Below are 21,483 nucleotides of genomic sequence, written 5' to 3' on the forward strand. Positions count from 1 at the left end.
TACATGTTTACCGGCCCCAGAGACAGATATACAGAAGGTGGCAAGAGTCTTTTAAAATAGGTGTCTGAACTTTCAGGTCCTGACATAAACATTTCCACAAAATAGTTTTGAAAAGTAGTTTATAAAAAAATCTGCAACTATAAATAGCAAAAATCAGGTCTGTGAGACATCTCCACAGTGATGTGTGATGTCTGTTCCTTATGTGCCCTTTTAATGGTTGTCCTTCAGCCTCTAGCACTTCTTCCTCTTTCTTTTCCAACCTACCTCAACCTCCGACTCAACTCATGGAGAAGCTGAGTTTGCTCTGAACACCTGTTTTCACCTTCTTAGGTGAAACTGTTCAGCTGTTTGTGTCTGACAGCCCCCATCCACCAGTGCCTTTTATCTCCTCTCCTCTATCCCTCTGTGCAGTGCTGTATGACTATTCTGAGGACTGGTTTTGACAGGAGATGCTGCCTATGGGCAGAGCTCACAGCCTCACCCTGCCTCACAGGTGCAAGGATCCTGCTGCAATGACCTGAGAGCTGGTAAAGCTTCCCTCCTCATCACCTCACCTGACAGTGTCACTGATTTCTCAGGCCACAGCTGCTCCAGTCAGATCAGCGTTTGTCTCCTCAGCTCTTCTCCTGTGTTTCATTGCTGCCATTCAGCAAGATTACTCAGCCCACTTACCTACTGCATCTTCCCACCTTGAGAACCCATTTCACACCAACAGGGACAGCACCTCCTAATATGAAAATATCACATCTCTCACAGGACAGTCTTCCCACACTAGAGCAGCATCACCCCTTCCTCTCTCTGGCATCAGCTCTACCCAGTGCCACTAGGATGGCAAGCAAGACCTTCAGTTTCCTGTGGCCACAGAAGATGCCACCTGGTCTCTGTAAAGCATAACTTGTTTAAGGCATAAATAAAGTTTAACGTGCTTGAACTGCATGGCACAAGAAATGCTCTAGGAGAAAACCAAAGAAAAGGGATGATAGGAGGGAAGGACAGAAAGAAGGAGACTGCAAATTGTGTCAAAACTTCACACACATTCATAGGATCACGTGTCAAATACCTACCAAGAAAAAACAGTGAGTTCAGTTAAAGTAAAGGATAATTAATGTTCCTGGAGCACTGAGGCAAAAAAGGGATTATTAAAGAAAGCTGCAGTTAGATGAAAAGGACAAAATAATATGTTTCATTAATTTTGCTACATTTTAGGGAAAGATCAGAGGCAGAGCACAGCAAAAGCATCAGCTACATGTACACTTGCAGAATTGTGAAAACAAAGCAATTTCAGTCAAGATGTCCCTGTCAAAATCCTCAGTGGGATTCAGAGCAGTTTCCAAGGTAACCAGCACTAATTGTTAGCACAGTGGAATCCAGTCAACAACAAAAGCACAAAGCAACCTGCACTGCCTTGTGAGGAAAAACACCCCACATATTCCTACAGAAAGAAAAGATACAAAATGGCTATTTGCTATCTTTGACTATTTGAAAAGCAAAACAGGACCTATGGATTTTTCCCCCCCGGGTACTGCAATTCTGAGTGCAGCTGGGCTATAAACCAAATAGCTATTCGATTTGTTTAGAGGCATTAGCCAGTCCCCTAAGGACAGGTCCTGCATTCATGCACAGCTCTCCTGGAAGCTGGTGGATGACTTGTTTCAGTCAAGACTACTGAAATGTTAGGGGAAAAAAAAGATGCAGGCATCACCCAGTGACATTTGGGGTGGAAAACCAAAGATACATCTTGGACTTGATCTCTGGGATCACAACAGCTCTAAATACTGTCTTTCTGCATGAAGATTAAAAGACAAATGCACAGCAGCAACCAAAATATTATGAATAAGTTATACAAAACCCAAAAAAATGCCAACAGATTAGTGCTTGAGACTGAAGAGAAAAGCTGTAATATAGCTTTACAGAATTCAAATACTGGCTTTCAAATGGCTTTTGTGAGTGCAAATATTTTGTTGTAAGTAGGTCCTTGATCTGGATGTTGGCAATATTAACAATAATTGGCAGGAGGTAGGAAGGCAAATAATATGAACATCAGCTTTTAAATTAAATGCAGCCACAACACAACTGACAAGCATCATTTCCCTAATAAACTCGTTGACTTTAAGCTACTGCAGCATCTGTGAGGATAGTGACAGATTAATTTAATCACTAGAATTCACAAGCTAACCAAAAGAAGAGGCCAGAAAAGGGCTGTGTTTTGGGAAAGGAAGAGCTTTGATGGTTTAATGCACTGAACTCCCAAGGTATGAACATTCAGATTACTGCTGGGGAAAGATGTACTGCAGTCACTGTGTAAGAAGGGCACTGCAAATGCATTACACCTCTGTGTTTTGGGGTATTCAACAGCCTCTCCTATGCTGTCCTTAAGTTCTAGATTGTAAATCTGAACTACCAGCTCCTTAACACTTTTGAACACTTGAGCTCGGAGGTCTTTTCCAGCCTTGGTGAGTCTGCGATTCTTGTGCTATCAGCTTTGTATCAGAGTAAATCTGGCACACAGCTGGGGTCCTGGCTGTGGCTGAGCAGTGCTGGCCCAGCTGTGCTCTGGTACAAACACAAGGATGGAGGGTGGCTTTCCTGGGCACCCTCAGCTACTCTGCAGCACTCAGGGAAGCAGCAGGGAAGCTCAGGCTGCCTGTTCTTGGATTGCTTCCACGTGTTCTGTGTGTTTCAGCTGCCCTGCTCTGACTGAATTTTCCTGATCACTTTCTTCTGTGGGAGAGTTGGACACATAGCCCAAATCTCCAAGGTGCACAGTGCAAAATCGACTCATGCTAGGAGCCAGGAGCCATTCTGAAAGCTCCAGTGAGCCCCTCCTCTGGCTCCCTAGCACATTTATTAGGCAGAGGCCTCTGCCACGCTGTCAAGCAGCTGTAGAACAAAACACCAAGGGACCAGTCCCCTCCTCAGCCCCCCCTGAAATATGTAAGTCTGTTAAAAAGGAGTCATGCCAATGTCAGTAGAATAATGCAACGCCTTAAAAATGAGCCCTCATTACTGCAATTCTTGTTTCCCGTGCATCCCCTGAGCATCCCATCTTCTTAAGTCTACTGCCTGCAACAAAACATTTACTGTCAGCATTTCCCAGCCAAATCAGAGGTGGGAAAAGCTATCAATTCTGTTTCGTCTGATGCACGGGCAACACAATTTAGAGCAATATTGAAGCTGACAACACCAAATCCTCAGCCAGAGCAATGCAGTGATGTCCCACTGCCTTTCCTGGGACTTGGTATCAGCTCAGAACAACACCTGCACATACAAAGCAGCTATATCTATCTTTCCCCAAAAGTATTAATTCCCTAGGACTCACACAGAAGAAACCACTTTGGCTTCAAAACAAAGAACCAGATATTTAATCCTTTGAATGTGAGTAAATACTTTTAATGGGTAACTCACTTTTAAACCAGTATTAGTTTTGGACTTCAGTACAAGTTAACATGTTAAACAAACCGACCTTCAAGAACCTCTACGGAAGTCAATGAAGCATCAGCCACCTACAGAAGGAGGTGATGCATCCCTTAAGGTTCATTTTTAGCTCCTTTTGGGATGATTTTAAACACTTTTTACAGTGTTTTCTCTGATCTTCTTTTAAAAGGATGCACAGTAAGCTACAGAAATTTTGCTGGATTTAAGTTTAAAATTAACATTAACCTGTGCACATATTGTGTGGAATTTAGTCATGCCTGGTCAGGAAGACTGAAGATCACTCTGTCGATGCCAACAGAATGCTGGCTTAATCCATCAGGAGATATTTAACATATAAAATGCAGCAATGCCATGGTCTATGTATTTATACCCTATGTGGTTTCACCTTAGTGTTCCTGCTGTTGGTCCAGCCCAGCTCTGCATGGCTCATCTCTTCCAAGCCTTGTTTCCCAGAGCAGCCCACAGCTGTACCAAGGCAGGTGTGTTTCCCCCACCAACAGAGGAATGGTGCTGCATCCTTCCAAAGGAGGATGTGCAAGTGTCCCCAGGGACAGGCAGACTGAACGTGGCCTGTGTTGTGCACAGATTACTCCAGTCCCACAGAAGTTGTGCTGTGGATGGACTTGCAAAGCAGTTCTCAGCCCAGGTCAGCAGTTCTCCTATCTCTCCCCCTCTTTTCTGGCACTGCCCCAGCTGAAGGGAGCCCTACCTCTGACCAGGACTCATTCCTGAACATAGCCTGCTCCCATCCACTGCCTGCTCACTCTTGGAGAATACTGGCTCACACCTCTATGTGTGCAGTGTGATTAGGAAAGAGAAATGTGCACCTACTCCTGAAAAAGGAAAATGTGAGAGATGCACATCAAAGCCGTCAGTGCATCTTCAGTGCCTATCAGTGCATTGGCACAGATTACCCAGAGAAGCTGTGGCTGACCCATCCCTGGAAGTGTCCTAGGTCAGGTTGGACAGAATTCCTGGTCTAGTGGAAGGTGTCCCTGCCCATAGCATGGGATTGGAATGAGATGAGCTTTAAGGTCCCTTCCCACCCAAACCATTCTATGGTTCAGTGACCTTTTGAACTACCTCTTCCACTTTTGCCAAAAGCTGTCTTCTCTGGGCACCTAAATACCTGCAAGCTTCTGCAGCCATCGTGCTGGCAACATCCAGCTGCTGAGGGGAGAGCTGAGACCAGGACTGGGGGCACTTCAGCCTCCAAGAGAGCTGTCTTCAGAGGCTGAGCTCCTTACTGTACTGAAAATGAGGAGCAGTTGTGGAAATTCCAGGTCACAGAGGAGCTACACTGGATGGCTGGGATAAAGCTGGAAGGACATATGGAGAACAAGATTAAAAAAAGGTAGAGACAGCACAAGTGAGAAAGAGAAGGAAGAGCTGACAGAGCAATCGTTGAGAAGGATGACATATTCTTAAATACAGAGAAAGGATGACAGGGAAAGGAAAGAGAAAGCAGCTCATACACAGGGAACAGCTAGGGATTAGTTTCAGCCCACCAACAACCTGTGCAGGCTGTGTTACCCTAGATGTGGCACCTACTCTGAATTTGAGGTAAAAAAGCAACAGTCACCACTGAATTCTATTCCCCCTTTTCATATGTGGTGCAAGGCTGTAGGTGAAAACAGTTTCAGCACATCAGCAAGACTGCCACATCTACACAGCACTGGCAGCTGATACATTCATAAAGAGGAGCAGAAGTATCTGTCTGGCTAGATGCATGAGCAGAGAACCAGACTGTAAATCAGATTTATCCTAACTGCCATAGCCTATATGGGTTGCTGGAAGCTCTACCAAACTGACCATGTATCATTATGAATTAGTCTTCAAGGAAAGAAACAGAAACAAAAAGTGAAGCACCTGGGGTTTATTTCCCCCTCCCAAAATATACAGTGCCTCCCAGTGAAACTGATTTCCATGAACTATTCAATATACTCAGTCTTGAGTGAAATGGCTCTCTGGGAAGCAGCTAAGAGGTTTTCCTGCCCCAGAGCTAATGATATCTCTCAGTTATTTTCCATATACTGCATGCAACTAAAACTAAGTTTTTGAACAGTTATTTTCCACACACAGGAGAAGGGCTCATTCCCATGATCTAATGTACACAGCTGGGTGCCTTGAGTTTCCTGCACTTTTTGCATGTTGTGAGGAATGCCTCAATACTAACAAAAGCTCACAAGAACCAACCAAAACTGCATTTCTAAATCATCACTTCAGAAGAGGTTTTCCAAGCACCACTTGCTGTGCTCTGTAGTCAGTCTGTGAGGCAGCAGAGAAAACGTAAATGTTTTGCTCAGAATCTCCCAAAGAACAAATGACAGCGTAAACACCATCACACAGACATCTCACTTCGAGTCTGGTCTTTGAATCTGCAGATCAGTCATTGGGAGGGACAGGCACTGGATCATCAGTGCTCATCTGCCAGCTAATGCCAGCTGTTTTCTGCTGATTTCCATCTCTTCAGCTGGCAAAGGCAAGCAAATCTGTATTATCATTAGAAGGATTGAATTTAAAGTCAGCAGCTAATCCACCAGTAGCAAGTCCACAGAACAAAAATCCCTAACCAAAACACTAGTACACACTAAGTTTTGCTGTCCTTACCCAGGATATGAACACAGCAAGAGAAGAGATGGTTTCTTCTCTATACTGTAACCTCACAGATTAAAACAGCATGAAAGACAAAGACAAGGGGTTGTCCCTTGCTTCCTACTATTTTCTTTGAGTTTCTCACTCAAATTAAAACCCAGATTGCCTTTGCTTTCCAATTTTAATACAGAGTAGCTCATCATGGTTAGTCAAATCAAGGAATTTGCATATATATATTTCTCCCATACTTGTACTTTGTACAGAAAATATACCCCAAAGTAATATTTTCTTTTCATTTCCATGCCTCAGTGAGGAGGCACCTACAGAGCGAGGTCCCAATCACAAAGTGCTTGCAGTCTCTTCCTCATCTCCCTTAACCTTGAGAAGCAAATGCTAGAGGAAAAGAGGAAAAAAACCTAAATCCTCCTTTCCTTTGTCAGCCAGCCTGACTGAGGCTCATAGACGTCACAGAGAGCCTGTGCACTCCTGAATGCTAAATAATCTCCTAGGCTACATACTTTCTCTCAGCGGAGCTTAAAAAGAGATTTCACTTTGAGCAGGGCCATGTTGGCATGGCAACGGGGGAAAAAAGGAATCAGCAAGCCTGGCACTCCTTGCCAGGAGCAGCAGACTTTTTGTGACTCTCATTTTTGTGGGAGATATGATGGTACCTGCCTCCTCTCCACCAAAAGTTAAACCTGTGTGCAGTGGGTGAGGAAGGGCTGATGGCCACCCTGTGCTGGCCGGACTTGCCCCCATCACACAGACCTGAGCATGCCTTGTCCTGAGCTGGAAAAGTGCATTCACCTAACAGCTGAGCTTCCACAACGGAAAAACTGGAGGAAAGGATTTGTGAAGTGTGGGGTTGAGCAGGTTAATGACTGCCTTCATGACACAGGAACCTGGAAATGGGGCCAGCAATACTCACCAGCACATCCCATGCTGTCACCTAAGAACCTGCTGCTTCCCTTTCAAGATGACTTTGGAGAAGAAGATGCCATTTTAGCTCTGCCTAGAACAAGAGTAGCTGTGTGCCTGCAAAACAAGGCTCTGTTGTTTAGTAATGAACCTTCTTCCAAATCTTTCTGCCCTCAGACCAAAACTGGAATGAAAGATTATATGCTGGCACAGTCCCCAGCAATTCCACCTTGCAGCTGCTTGGTGCCAAATATTGCCCAGTGTTTCTGAATGTCCTTTATGATGCCATTGTGGTGATGGAGACCATGATAGACACTGTAAATACAACAGTAATGAACCTCTGAAGCTGAGCCCCCTCTCAAGGAGCAGAGCTGAGCCCAGCCCAGAGGGCAGAAGCCTGGGGAGGTGGCACACAGTCCTGCACAGTGTTGGATCACCTGTCCATGGCTCTGCACAGACCTCTTGGCTGACTGGGATAGCTCTCTCCACCCTTGTGCCTCTTCTCCCGACTTTCACAAGTCCTGTCTACTTTATGTCATTCGTAAATGTATAAAAGCTGTCTCCTACCACACATTTCATGAACTGAAAAGGACTCCAGCAGAACAAGCCACAAATTAGAATGTGTCTTGTGGGCACAACTGTCCCACCAGTTACTCAGCTGGATGGTCAAGATCAGACCAACAGAAACAGGGAAGTCTGCATTTGCAGCGCTCTTTAGAACAGGTACTTAAACATGGATGGTGGGCAAACATAAAAAGCAGAGACAAGGCAAAAATGGAACTTCCAGAATGCATTTGATATTTGACATTTTCAGCAGCAATAACTCTCTTGGCCAGAGCAGTCCCCCAAGAAGGGCTGCAGATGTTTCCAAAAGGCAGCTTCAACAAACAGCTCATGGCACACAGTCTAAAGTGGCTGGAACACGTTATGAAAGATGCTTCTTCCATACCCCAGCCTAGCTGTTCCTTGTTACATCTCTGAGGTTATAGATGATGTTTTCTGGGAGCACTGACAGCATCAAGTGCGTGCTGGTTGCCAAGCCAACACGCTCACATAGCTCTGCTCTCACTTCTTAAGGAAGCACAGCTGCTTTTGCAATGCTTGTATTGTAACAAGGAGACACCAAAGTGAATTGAAACACCAACAGGGAGCCCAGAGGAAATGGCTGGTGGATGCCTTCTCTTGGCCAAATGCAGCACGATGTGGTACCCTGCAGCAGCTGGCTCTAATAGTGTTAATGCACCTGGGTTGATAGGGTTTTCAAAAGCAAATCTGAACCACACACTCCCAGAGGAGCTCAGGGATAAAAAAAGACTGATGGCTGATGTTCTTTACGTGACTGACTCCCAGCCATGGGAACCAAGAGCACCTGCACACCAGGTTATCTCACCCTGCTCTCTTTCAGACAGTAATTTCTGCATTCTGTCCACAGCTGTGTCAGACCCTCCAGCTCCAGCAATACATATCAATCACTGACTGATTTCTGAAGCCCTAAGAGGAGGTGGGGGGGCACAGCCAGTCCCTTAGGTTGTGACTGGACAAAAAATGATGTCTTACTGGATTGACTGATAGAGCTAGCCACAGAAAAATCCCACAGAGAATGGTCTATAAAGTAGTTATTGAATATTTGAGAGTCAGGGAGAAGATAGCTGTGGGTAGGGAACGTGAAAAGATGGAATTTCTATGCCTTTATTCCTGGTCCTCTGCAGGAGAACAACTGAGAAGGACCTTTATACCAAGGTTAATAAACCCCCAGCATTTTCTTCAAGTGCCCCAGAGAGGTTCTGTTGCCCCCACCTGAAATGTCTTCAGCAGTATAATTCAAATACATCCATAATATTCCAATAACATGTCTCAGAAAATGACACTTGTACTACACTTAACACATAGAAGAAAAGTTTCAGGTGCCTGGTATGTTTGCCTGTATCTAAACTGGCAGAGATGACGGTGTACAGTAATTACTGTCACATTTCCTGGGCAAAGGGAGGAAGATCAAAATGCCTAATTAACAGCTTCTTTCCCATGGGAGCCATCAATGGCATGGTAAGATAACTTCTTACAGCTCTGTAAAAAAAAATAACAGAAATGGGACAAACCCAGCAGTCACATTCAGCTCTGAATGTCACTGATTTTAGATCCTTCTGTGCATTTTGTCTGCACTGCTCAAGACATTGCTGAAAATGCACATCTGACAACAAGGCTGGGAGGCTCCTCTGGGAAACAGACCTTCAGGGAGCTTACTGGGGAGGCTTACCAGCTCCACAAGGACCTGGGCAGCAGCAGGACAGCCAGTGCAAACAGCTAAATGAAAAGGAAAGCTCTGACAAAAGCAGTCCTGTTGGAAAGACCAAAAATGTCTCCATACAAAGAAGGTCTGTTTGCATGTCTCTGCCAGTGCCATCTGAATATTATCACTTGTACGGCAAGAGAGAGAGAAAGGAAAGGGAGATTAAATGAGATGTCACCAGAGTAGGGAATAAGCCACCAGCACACCATGGGACCAGGCTGTGACACTCAGTGCATTTCAGCCTGGAGAGGCTGTTGCATTAGTGACCCCAAGCAAGGAGCTGCCATTCTGCTCCATTGCAGCTCCAGCCTAGTCAAGAGGGGCTGAGGACCCCGCAGCCTGCACAAACAAGCACCATGGAGATTTTCTAACAGTGCAGTGCTGATGAGGGCTGTGAACAAGATCCTCTTCACCTGGAGGCTGGCTGCTACAAGGCTTTAAAGGACAATGGGACACAGACTGCTTCCTTGACACACAGCAGGAGGCTGAAACAAGCACAGTTCCTGCCTTCAGCATGGTGGTTTGGTTTTTTGGTTTTTTTTTTGCTTAGCTAACTGAAAGGGACTCTACTCAAGAGCTACTTGCTATAGCAGGGCAGTCTTTCAGGCTCACATTCCTTTCACCTTATAGAAATATGCTTGTTTAGAAGGCATCTTTTTGGTCAGAGGTTGAAGTCTGTTCCAGATACCCATTTAGTCCAGCTTTACAAACAAAGGGCTGAATTAGGATAAATTGCATTCCAAGTTGTAATGTGGTTTGTCCCTTCCCAGTTCTCTCTTCATTTGCTTCCTGCAGTTTGAATCCCCTCCTTTCTAGGGTAATATCTGCCACCACACAAAAGCTGGTTTGTCTGTGGATCAGCAGATAAAACTGGACCTTTTTCTATTGCCCTTAGCTTATCTTACAATTTGCCTTTTTTCCCTGCATCTTCCCACCCCTGCTTTGCTCCCTCATAGCCTCCATCTCACCAGCTCTCCTGCTGCTGGGTCTGTATCCCCACATTCCTCTGCTCCTTACTTCTCAGATCAATGCTGCCATTTCTTCATTCCTCTTCACAGGTCTAGGGCTCCCTCTTTCTGTTCACCTACAGACTGACACACACCAGTGTCTGTGTTCCCCCAGCCCCTCTCATGGGTCTGTCATGAGCTCCCTCCCACCCACCTTCCTCCTGACCCCAGAGACAAAAGTGCCCAGCCTGGAGTGAGATTGTTGTGCCATGTCAGGGAAATTGCCACAGTCCCTTTGCATCCCACATGACTTGGGTTCCCTGCCTATTAATGAAGAGCTATGTTTTGTCACTCTGGTATGACATGTTACTGTCCTTAATGCTGTCTGACACCAGGACACAGACACTGTCCTGAGGCTCTGGTAATAGGATTTCAGGAAATGCTTTCCCTTAATCTGTCAAAAAAATAACTCATCAAATAACAGTGTGGGTAATCCAAACCCCCTCCAATTACAGACCTGAATTTGGCATATAATGAAGCAAACACTTATTCAGTTGAGTCACTGTACATAAAGGCATACTGTAGAAGATGCTTCACAGTGTTCACCACTATTATCCCTAGTTATATGAATCTGACTGGTTAGTTACTGCATTACTGAAAAAATAGATGCATTTTAAGTGCAAAAAGCCAAACCTTTGTAGGTCGATGTTCTTGCAATTCAAATAAAACGGATTATGTTGAATTGCTGGCTCCCAGAGAATGATGCAGTGCATCTGTAGTCCTCCTATCAGCTTCATCCCAGTTAGCTGACCACAACTTTCCAGTGAGCAAAGAAAAGGCTGCCACTCTTGTGTTTCACTGCAAGTCAGGCACATCCTGTTAGTCTACCACTGGGTGCAATCCAAAGCTTTCCTTGTCAGCCCACTTCAGAATGAGTTTCAGGATTATGCTATTATGTCCCTTTGCATCATACATTTCACATGACATGAAAATGTTTGACTCAACAAAACCTACAGGTCTCATTCTCCACTCTCAATAATCCCATGGCTTTTCACCAAAGATGCTGTGTGTGTGCAAGTGAGAAGGGACATGGACAGGCATGAAGCAGGGAGAACACATTGAAACTCAGTGGTCTCCAGCTGTGACAGCAGACTGCACCAAATGCAAGATGTCTTCAGAAGCACCTCCAGAAAAATGTGGGATTTGTGTCTGGCAGAAGCACAGGGCTCAGCTGCTATGCCAGGGGTAGCCCAAGTACAGGTAAGAATTTATATGCACAAAATGAATACAAAAAGAAATAGGTGCTTTACTACCCACACTTACATCACACCCCTAATAGCTTCCTGTGGGCTGTGTCAAAAAAACCCCAGCCTATTCTCTTGCATGTATCTGCCTTTGGCTTCTGGATCAGGCCCTGAGGCTGCCCTGTCCACAGCTCTGTGCCCTCTCCCACATTCCTATCGGTCTGTTTAAAAAGAGGGCATTGATGTGTTTCCATAATGCAGCCATTACCAGCACAATGCTGAGACAGATCAATCAAAGGCAATACAACAGCCAGATTCAGAGGATTCCAAAAATTGAGGTCAGTCTCAGTAAATCTTAGACACTGAGAGAGAGACACATATACACACAAAGGCAAATTTTAACTGTGCAAATCTAAAAATGTCACTTGTAGTGATGGATTGGATGCATTTTGGGAAGAACTGCTCCTTCCTGCCCCATTACCACCCCTTGCCTCTGCATCAGTGTGGACACAAGGTGTCTGTCCTGGTGGCCTTATCCTAACTTTTCCCTTAACACACAGCCCTTTGGTTTTACAGCACCTACAAATGGGTCTTGCTGCTTTGCTGTGCCTTGAAGGGTCAATTGCCCTGATACAGAACACCTCTCCCTAGGAGAGGGCTGTTTTGTGGCTAAATCCCAGCTCCTGGGTCAGTCAGATGCAGCAGCCCTTCCTCAGGGGAAACACCTCAAAAGGCACCAGGGACTGGGTGATGGACAGCTGCCTGGGAAATCCCTCTTTAAACTAGTGCTCTGCTGCACAGAAGGGTGTTGCAGTTGCTGGGGATTTACAGATTCCAACATGAAGGCTGAGAAGCCAAAGATTTTCCTAGGTTGCAGTGCTGGACTTGTGCCAGAGAAAATAAAGTCCCTGTAAATCTACTCAAACCCACAGCATGGCTTAATTATCTCCATTGACTGTGGCTTCCTGTGCATTTTCTCCTTAGGTGTTTGGAGTCAGTAAGCTACTACAAATGATTAAATGATTCACGTTATTGATAATTATGTGTATTGGAGGTTTAAAACCCTACCAGATACAATACCCCACTGAAGTTACAATTTGCAAGCAGACAAACACAGCAAAATTCAATTTTGCTGCAAGTAACAATCCTGATTTCAAGATCAAATTCTGAATCAAACACCAAAAATCTAGAAGTCCTGCCCCACACTGCATTAAACACATCCAGCTAGTAAATACTAGTCAGAAGTGGCAATACACACTGTGGTCCCTTTCTATCACTACATTAAGTTGCTAACTGCTTTCTCCTTCAAAAAGAGAAGAAAATATTGAAAGAAATGTATTTTAAGTATCCTATGAAGGTTTACCTTGCACTGATTAAATGTGGGCTTAGCCAGTGCCTGAGTGTGCAGTGCACATGTTTCCAGAGAGCCAGGAATTCTTTTCCAGTGTTCAAGGACAAAGATGTCATGAGATAAGCTATATTAAGACTCCCAAACAAAAGCTGCACATATTGACAGTAAGTTTCCACACCAGAGATCTTAGAGTCTGACCAGACAGTGAGAAAACTGCAGGGAAGGAGGAAATGAGGCCACAAAGTGGTGACTGAAGCAAACTTCACCTGGATCAAGAGTAATCGTGTTCCTTCAGCAGCTGTGTGTCCCCAGCACTACTTCATGCCCTAGAACATGCTTCCCCATTTTATCTTGTTCTGATTTTGACCACTTGCCTCAAAAAGCAACATGCAAAGGCACTACTGTAATGCCTGGTGATGGCCAGCAGTGTTTTTCTTCCTCCTTTCATCACCAATTAGCTGCAAACTCAATTAAATGTTTGGACCAGCACTCAGAACCAGAGCTTGAAAAAGAGCCAAAGAAAAGCATTTCTCCCCTCCCTTTCTAAGGATAGGAAGTTCCTCTTCATCCTATGAAGTTATCCTCACTTTTCTGTATGAACAGGGGGACTTGTCCAACATAGGGTGACAAATCTATGGCAAAGATAAGAAACACACTCAGTCTCCTCACTGCTAAGAACTACAGTATCTCACTTCTTCTGCTTATTTGCTGGCAAAACATAGAATAAAACTGCGTTACAGCAGAGGGACAAGACCTCGTTATCAGCTTCCCAGTAATCAACACTCTGTTCACCTGAATGTTCACACCTGATTTCTTTTACCTTGGCCAAAATTTGAAAGCCAATCTGCAAGAAGAGACTTAAAATATACACACATTTACTTTTAGCAGAGATCTCCATTTCCAGCACAATTGCTTATGAAATGACTGTATGGTCCAGGAGCCTTAAAATTCTCCAGCCACTGAGAATTATGGATAGCATCTCCAAATACTGTCAACAGCCAAAAAGACATTGCTAGAAAGATCTCTTTAGCATGCATGAATGGATGCATCAAGGGCAGTTGTGTCTATACAAGAGAAATTCTTCTTGCACTGTGCTTTTGGGGTTTGGAGTGGGAACTCTGCACAAAGATAATTAGCATTTACTTCTAAAACAGGAAACTTGCTTTGCATATTTCATTTTGACACAGTCACACTCTTTTTTTTCTGCAAATAACAAGCTGAATTCTAAAAATCTTACATAGTTTACAAATAGACTAAGTCCCAGTGAGCATCCAGTGAAATATGGTTGGGCAAGGATGAATAAATGCTGACACTGAAGTGTGGTGTTCCCAGCCAGAATGAGCAATGCATTATTTTGCAAATAGTACACAGTTTCAAGAAGGTCTTGTTACTTGTGAGTAATAACAGGACAATCCATCCTTATTGCACACACATGCACAACAGTTGGGCACTTTCCTACTTCCTTGGAGCCCAGAGAACCTGAGCAGCTGCTCTGTTGCCACATCCCTTAATGGGTAACCCTGTCTCATTTACAAAGATGCTTTTCTATTTCCTGAAGGCTTCTCAGAATCCTGAGTATGTAACATCTGTGTAAGCCTGGCTGAAGATGCAGCCTTTGCAGTGAAGAGCTAGTGCCCTTCCAAATCACATACACCCTCATGTCAGCTCCCACATCCCATGCTTGACTCCACCTAACATTTCCTCTTGGAGAAACAGCCAGGGGTCTGCAGAGCCCTGTGCTCTGCAGCAGGGCAGTGAGGTGCATTACCTGCAGTCTCCCTGTTCCCTGATGACAACTCTCCGTTGATGCCATTCTCTTTGGTCTGAGCATACGTCCCTGGCTGCTCATGGCTGCCCAGCCTCAGCTCCTCATCCTCCCGGTACGGAAATCCATTGGCACTTCTGACCAGTCCAGCACTTGCGCCACCCTGATCCTTAATTTCAGGTGAATGTGGGTGTGAAGAAGCCTCTGTTAGCTGACCTGAAGTCCAGTGTGGTGCCTTGGCTTCATCTTTCCTATCCTCGGCCATGGCTCCTTGCCTTCAGCGCTTGGCCTGTAATGACATGAGCAGGAGAGATCAGTTCCAAGTGGGTGACTGTGTCCCTGACCGTCAGCACAAGCATGGCACCAGCAGTGCTGCTGGTAAATTCAAGTCCAGCAGAGGAAAGAAGTATCTCTGTTTGTTTGTCCATGAGTGAACTGGTTTAAACCCAAAAGATACCACCAGCATTAAAAATTATGGGTCGAGTCTTCCCTGACTCTCACACGCCTTGCAATTATTAGCACCCTTTTCTTGATAGCTGCTCATTCATTAATCTGATTTTATCACATTCCTTACAGTTAAAATATCAACCCAATTAACAAGAAGTGAATCTGTCATCACAGTGCCACAGCCTGTTTCCAGGGCAATAAAGGAAGAATGCCACAACTGCTACAAGTGAAGCTGCTGCTGCAGTTGCACCCAGGGGGTGCCTGTCAGGCACAGGAGCACAAGGTGACGTGGCCTCTCCAGCACATGCAGTCTGCTACTTGCCATGACAGAATCCAAATGGGAATGTGCACTGGGTTCCTGAACACCCATGCTGTTTGACCCCAGTTAAATCCCCTCTTACTTGTGTTATGTGAACATTCACACACATTTGTCCAACCCTTTTGTCCACGGGGAACATTTATTGTTTCTCACACAAGCATCTGCATTCCCTTTTGACTATTGGTATTTGTACAGAAATAATATTTGCTACTTCACACATATTTCACTGCTATTAGCTCTCATTTTTCCAAGCCAAGGAAAGAACTGCATAAGCCATAGTGCTTGGCTACTCCTCACAGATAAATGCAGCAGTAGCTCCTCAATATGTAAACCTAGGAAGGCAATAAATCATAATCATGTTTTGATGATACAGTGACCTCTGGTCAGGAGAAGGTGACCTGCCCTGAGTTAGCTACTTCAAACTGGAAACCAGCAGGCCTTTTCCAAAAGCACTGCCACCTCTTTTTTTCCATGGGAAAAAAAAAAATAAAAGCAGAGAGCTGAATGCAGTCAACCTGCCACATAGCACAGAGGCTGAGCAGTCTAGAAAAGGCAGCACAAACTGGATGGTGCATATATTTTGCAGACATTTAACAAAAAACAAACCAGAAAAAGAAACAAGTTTCCATAATGTCAGGTCAGTTTGAAGAAAACCTCTAAACATGAGAAAAGGCTATTTGCCAGATAACCATTCATAATTGATAACTTGACCACTTTCTGATCAGACATTATAATTTAATAATAATGGCTTTCAGAGCTTTTTTTTTTAAACCATGGTGAATCACAAAATTAGTTTTCATTCACAATATGTGACTCAAACAGGAGTTCCATATCAAAAAGGACTAATAACTCTTTTGCCTCACAGTGAAATGTTGTTCTAGAAAGTGCTCTGCCCACTCTCACCCTGACCCAGCATCATTCCCTGGATGTAACTAACTGCATAAAGACTGAAGGAGCTGGTGAAACTTGCAGCCCAGGTTTTCCTCTGAGCTGCAATGAAAGTGATGGGATGAGCAGTATCTCAGAGGAAGGAGACATGCCTCAGGTAACCAGAGGTAAGAAAAGAGTAAACACGCTGCACATCCCTTTGCTTTCCCCATCTCCCTCACCCCAGTGGGAGACTCAACAGGGAGACATTCTGCATGTACAGACAGAGCTTCAGAGCAGCCATCTCACATCATACCAGCAGAGCTGATGACATCATTACAAAGAACAGCCCAAAATGAGCAAAAATCCCCTCCTACAAACAAACAAACAAACAAACAAACAAACAAAAACAAAAAACAAAAAACCTCTGCCTCTAGATGTGTTCACTGTATGATTCTAGAGAATATTTTCTGATCAGGGCCTTTCCAAAACATGAGGCCATGGGACAAATGTCTCCCTTTTTACAGGAATGAACAGCGCACATTCAAAGCCACCGACACTTGGGATATGAGGACAGAACAAATCCTGTTCTGGGGGAAAAAAAAGGAGACAATGCTCATTTATGTCCCTTGGGGAAGCTCCGGAAAAAAACACAAAAAGAGCCCAGAAAAAAAAACCAAAGAAAAAGCCCAAGCCCTAACTCAAGGCTTTCTCACCAACTTCAGTGCTTTGAAGCTGAAAGCAAGGCCCAGGAGCAGGATGAACCAGGCCACCAGCTCCACCAGTTCAGCCCCTGGGTTACCCATGAGAGGAGTCCAGAGCCACAGCAGGACAGGGAGAGTTATGAAAGAGCCAAGTGTGGGAATGTAGCTCTGAAAATCACTGGCACAAATGTAATGGTTACATTCCACCATTGCAGCTTGGCAGCCATTATTCCCAAAGTATCCTTCCTGGTTCCAGGTAGACACTCTGCTTCACTTGAAGCTCTTGAGGAAGAATATTCACATCCTCACAATGGACTGTGTCACAGAAGTCCCCAGTGAAAATAACAAAAGTGCTTTTATCTTTAAAAATAAATACAGTGGGCAGACTTCAATGCCAGCTGCGTGTATCTGGAGGCAGAATTTGGCTCAGTATTTATAAAAGATGGTTACAGAGTAAAGCATGGATGAATTCATTCTTGTCTCTCTGTTATTCATCAAGTGCTCTCAGGGTTTATAATGGTAGGAGAGAAACAGCAAGTGAGTCACACAATGCATCTTTGTACTCAGCAATTTAGCAATGACTATGTGCTGTGCGCTGTGATTCATCCACAGCTTGGGTTAAAATCCAGAATACACAGGTGTGCTTTACACCGTCAAATGAGTTGTTTTTCTTTCATTTTCATTAGCATACAATGGAGTTAAATTAATCAGGTAATGTAAATATTGACAGAAATACCAAAGTGGCCAGATGATACAGCAGAATTTAAATACTGATAGCTATGTAACAAGAAAAACCTGGAATAATTTGGACAACCTAGGGAAACACTGTACTTCAGGAAGCAAACAGTCCCTCTTTTTACCATGAGTTTCTTATTCTTTGCATAAGCTGCAATGAAGGCTTTCAAAAAAATATAGATAAGAAGGCAGAGTCAGTCCTCTAAAATGTCAAGTTTCTTTAGTTAAAATTGATTTGGATCTTTTATGAACCTTTCTTTGCTAACCATTACAACAGAACTGCTTTATCAGGGAATACACAGCACAATCTTACAGCATCTTCTCACTCTCTGTCCAAGGTTAGTGGTGGTGAGGGGGTCACCAAGGCAGATATTTGAGCACAGCAGAAAGAGCAGTGGGGTTCACAGACAGTGCCAGCCCTGGCTGCACCAACCCACCGGCACAGCCCCTTACTCCAGAGCCATCCTGGCCCACACCATGCCCACAATCCATGGGGCAGGCTGTGGTAGCCACACAGCATGGGACTGTGCAAACACTCCTCCCTCAGCATGTTCCTCACCTTGAAGTGTGACCAAAGTCACCCATGCAAATTTCAGTATAGGACTGGGGTAGGATTTTCCCCTCCTTCCAGAGGTGAAGTAGGTGCTGTTGAGCACCACAGATCACATCAGTGGTACTGACCCATGCCCATGGGCCATGCACAGCCCTCCCAAAAAGTCTTTCCTTGTCCTTTCTGTGACATGGAGGATGCTACTGAAGCCCTTGCTTGTCTGGAGAGATCACGCTCCACTGGCAGTAGCACTGATGCAACAGTGAAAAGATACTTCACAGACCTTAAGTTTATGTTGTAACTTAGGCAATGCACTGAGGGGACAGCTTTATGGATCTGAACTGGACATCTTGTCTTCTGAACTAATAACCTGGAGGAGAAATGATGATAAAAATGAACCTTCACAGCTTTTTCAGCCATTTGGGAACTGTAGAGAGACAGAAAATACTTGAGGGACAAATCTCTTGGGGGATATGTGGTCTGACCTTGCAGTTACCTCCTCCTTTTGCAGGCACTCTACATATATTTATTAATCCGTTTGCTCTTTCATGTGACACCAGCTCCCACTGCCATGGCTGGGTTTAACCAAGCTCTGAACTCTTAAGTACAGCAAATCACCCACAGTAATACACCATGAAGCCATGATATGCAAAACCCAAGATAATGCTGATTTAAAACTCCTGTCGTGCTCGCTGTCCAGAATCATCTTAGTGTTATATTAACACTGCCTTTGCAGATTAACAGATGAATTTTCTACAAATTTCTTCCTTTATAAGACAACAGAATTAGGCCAACATTAAAGACTTTTGCAAATAGCTTGCCTTCCTGCTCAAGTAATGTTTTCACCTGCTCTTGTATCTATGAGCCCATTCGGAGTAAAATGAGGATATTTAATTTCAGGGAAGCTAATTCATCAACTAAGAGAAACAGCCACTTGGATACATGGAGGAAGAGCTACAATTCTAGTTCAGCCAAAAGTCATCACTGTGAGTTCCTGAAGGGAGAAACAAGACACTCTTTAAAAAAAGACAAACAAATCCTGGCAGGGTGTATGGCCTGGGAAGGAGATGTGTCCTGGATACGGCTACAGGACCAAATCCTGCTTCCCAGAGGCAATTTAACTCAGATGCACCAGAGCACTGACTCAGTTGCCCTGGATTACAGCTGCTTCCAAGTCCAGAGCCAGGAGAAGGAGGGGATTGCTCCACAGATGTAGGCTGGAATGCAGAGAAATGGCTAATGACCTCAGGTGTATCCTGGGCTTCCAAAACTCCTCAACTAGACTGCCTAGAAGAGATTTTTAAAAGAAATTTAAGAAATTCAGAGAATTTCTTTCAGAGAAAAGAAATTAATGAGGTGACATGTTCATAATTTTTTGCAGAAAGAAGAGCACCAAAAATTAAAGAAACTAAGATATCTTCAAAATGAGTTACACTATACACAAATAGGGTGCAATCAAGCTTACATAGTAAATAACATAACAAAAGAAATTTCATGACCACACACCAACTGTTGAACACAGATGATCAACCTAAATATTAAATACTAGGCACAGTGATTTAAAAGGTCCCAATGGAATTTGCTAGTAAATTTAACTTACTAACAACTTACATCTAGAAGAACCAAGGAAAGCAGGGAGGCCGAAGGAGGGAAATATAGATGGACAAGTTCCAATAACCTCCTGCTACCATCAAGAGCTCAAGCTGTAGTATATAGTACACAAACCTTACCAATGCTGCTGTCTTCATGGACTTTCCACATATCCACAAAACAAGAAGACAAATTTCTGGATGCCATTTCACTCCTGCATTTCAGCTAACACACATCTCTCAAATTAATGTGATTATTTTCAGATGTGGGTGGTGTGCTTCACACTGCTCAAACAGAATGACAGAACACAGCAGGAACAGGGAGAAAGTCTCGTAGTGTCTGATGGGGACCATGTCAGCTTCCTAAGAGGAACACACAGTCATGGTCCAGAAGCCACAAACAATTAAACAAAGCTACACTTGATGCTAAATGTCAAACTGCTGTAATTGCATAACATGGAATATTATTAGAGGGAATTATACATTCTCTCCATGGGAACCACTTTACTTCTCTAGCCAAATAAATAATGAACAAACTTCTCTGATTATTTTAGAACAAATATGATTTATTTCTTCCTTGTCCACTGCTTGACCTATTGGCTTTCAGCTAGATCCCTCTTTCTTGACAACAGGAGCAAGACTATCCCCTTAAACACCACCTTGCATCCCTTAAAAATGCAGGCTGTGTTCTCCTCACACTTGTACTAGCATTTGGTGGGTTTTAAAGGCTTTTCCATTTCCACACTGCCAAGAGTTAGTCAATAGCCACATATTCTTTGTACACAATCCTTTTGATTGTACCTTGGATTACGAAATGGATGAAAAATAAGAGATGATGCCTGGACCAGAAGCTGAACAAAGGAAGCTTACTGTGGAAAGAGGAAGAAAACAAACCACAATCTGCATGCCTGCCAGAGCTGAGAATGAGGGATGGCTGCAGCCTTAAAAGCAGTGGATCACACCTGCAGCACTGGCACAGCAGAGGCAGCTCCTCTGATCCCTCCTGTGCAGTGTCCAGGCCTGTGACAGCAGAGATTTAAACCAGCAGCTGAGCTGGGTACCAGCAGAGCCAGGCAGGTGGGAACGATGGGTCATCCTGCTGCAGAAATTGCCCAGGTCCTGAAGAAAGGGGAATGCTTTCACTATCAAAAATGTTCATCTGACCAAGCCCTGATCTGTGCTGAGCTGCAAACCCTGCACAGCCAGGTGGTGAGCCCAGGTGCTGTACAGAAGGGATGAGGTGCAGCATGTTGCATTTCCACTGGCAGGAGCCATATCTGTCCCTTTGTAACTCCTTCCTCCCTTGGGAAGGTGTTCATTTCTCTGGGCTGCTGAAAAGAACCCCAACTGACTCCTCTTGGATGCTCCCCTCTGAGATATTCTTGCCCAGCTTGGAGGGCTGCCCTCACTTCCATGCTCAGGGACCATATATCAACTTGCTCAAGCTCCAGAAATGTAAAACTGTACGCCCTTCTCTCTTGAAATGGTGACAGGATGGTACTAGCAGCTTGTGACTGAAAAAACTCCAATAAAAAATCTACTAGAGCTCACTTCTAGATAAAAAGAATCCTTGCACACCCCTTCTTGCTTCAACACCAACCCTTTTCAGCAAACCCTCGCACTCCTATCTATCATAATTGCTTCCTGCAGGATACAGGAAAGGCATTTTAGCTGGTGAAGGAGATGGTAACCATAACAACAGCACCATGACAACTACAAGTGATATCTGA

At 44.3% G+C, this 21,483-nt stretch overlaps 1 protein-coding gene across 1 annotated transcript in view; it reads right to left on the reverse strand.

Moving 5' to 3' along the window:
- MAP2 (microtubule associated protein 2) overlaps nucleotides 1–21,483 on the reverse strand; it is a 128,407-nt gene that overhangs the window by 54,314 nt on the left and 52,610 nt on the right. Inside the window, exon 4 of the mRNA XM_056496026.1 lies at nucleotides 14,546–14,831. Within this exon, the coding sequence (XP_056352001.1) occupies nucleotides 14,546–14,807 (262 nt within the window). The 5' untranslated portion in view covers nucleotides 14,808–14,831. The remainder of the gene's footprint in view (nucleotides 1–14,545; nucleotides 14,832–21,483) is intronic.

Source organism: Oenanthe melanoleuca, chromosome 7, assembly GCF_029582105.1.
Source record: "Oenanthe melanoleuca isolate GR-GAL-2019-014 chromosome 7, OMel1.0, whole genome shotgun sequence".
Taxonomy (NCBI): domain Eukaryota; kingdom Metazoa; phylum Chordata; class Aves; order Passeriformes; family Muscicapidae; genus Oenanthe; species Oenanthe melanoleuca.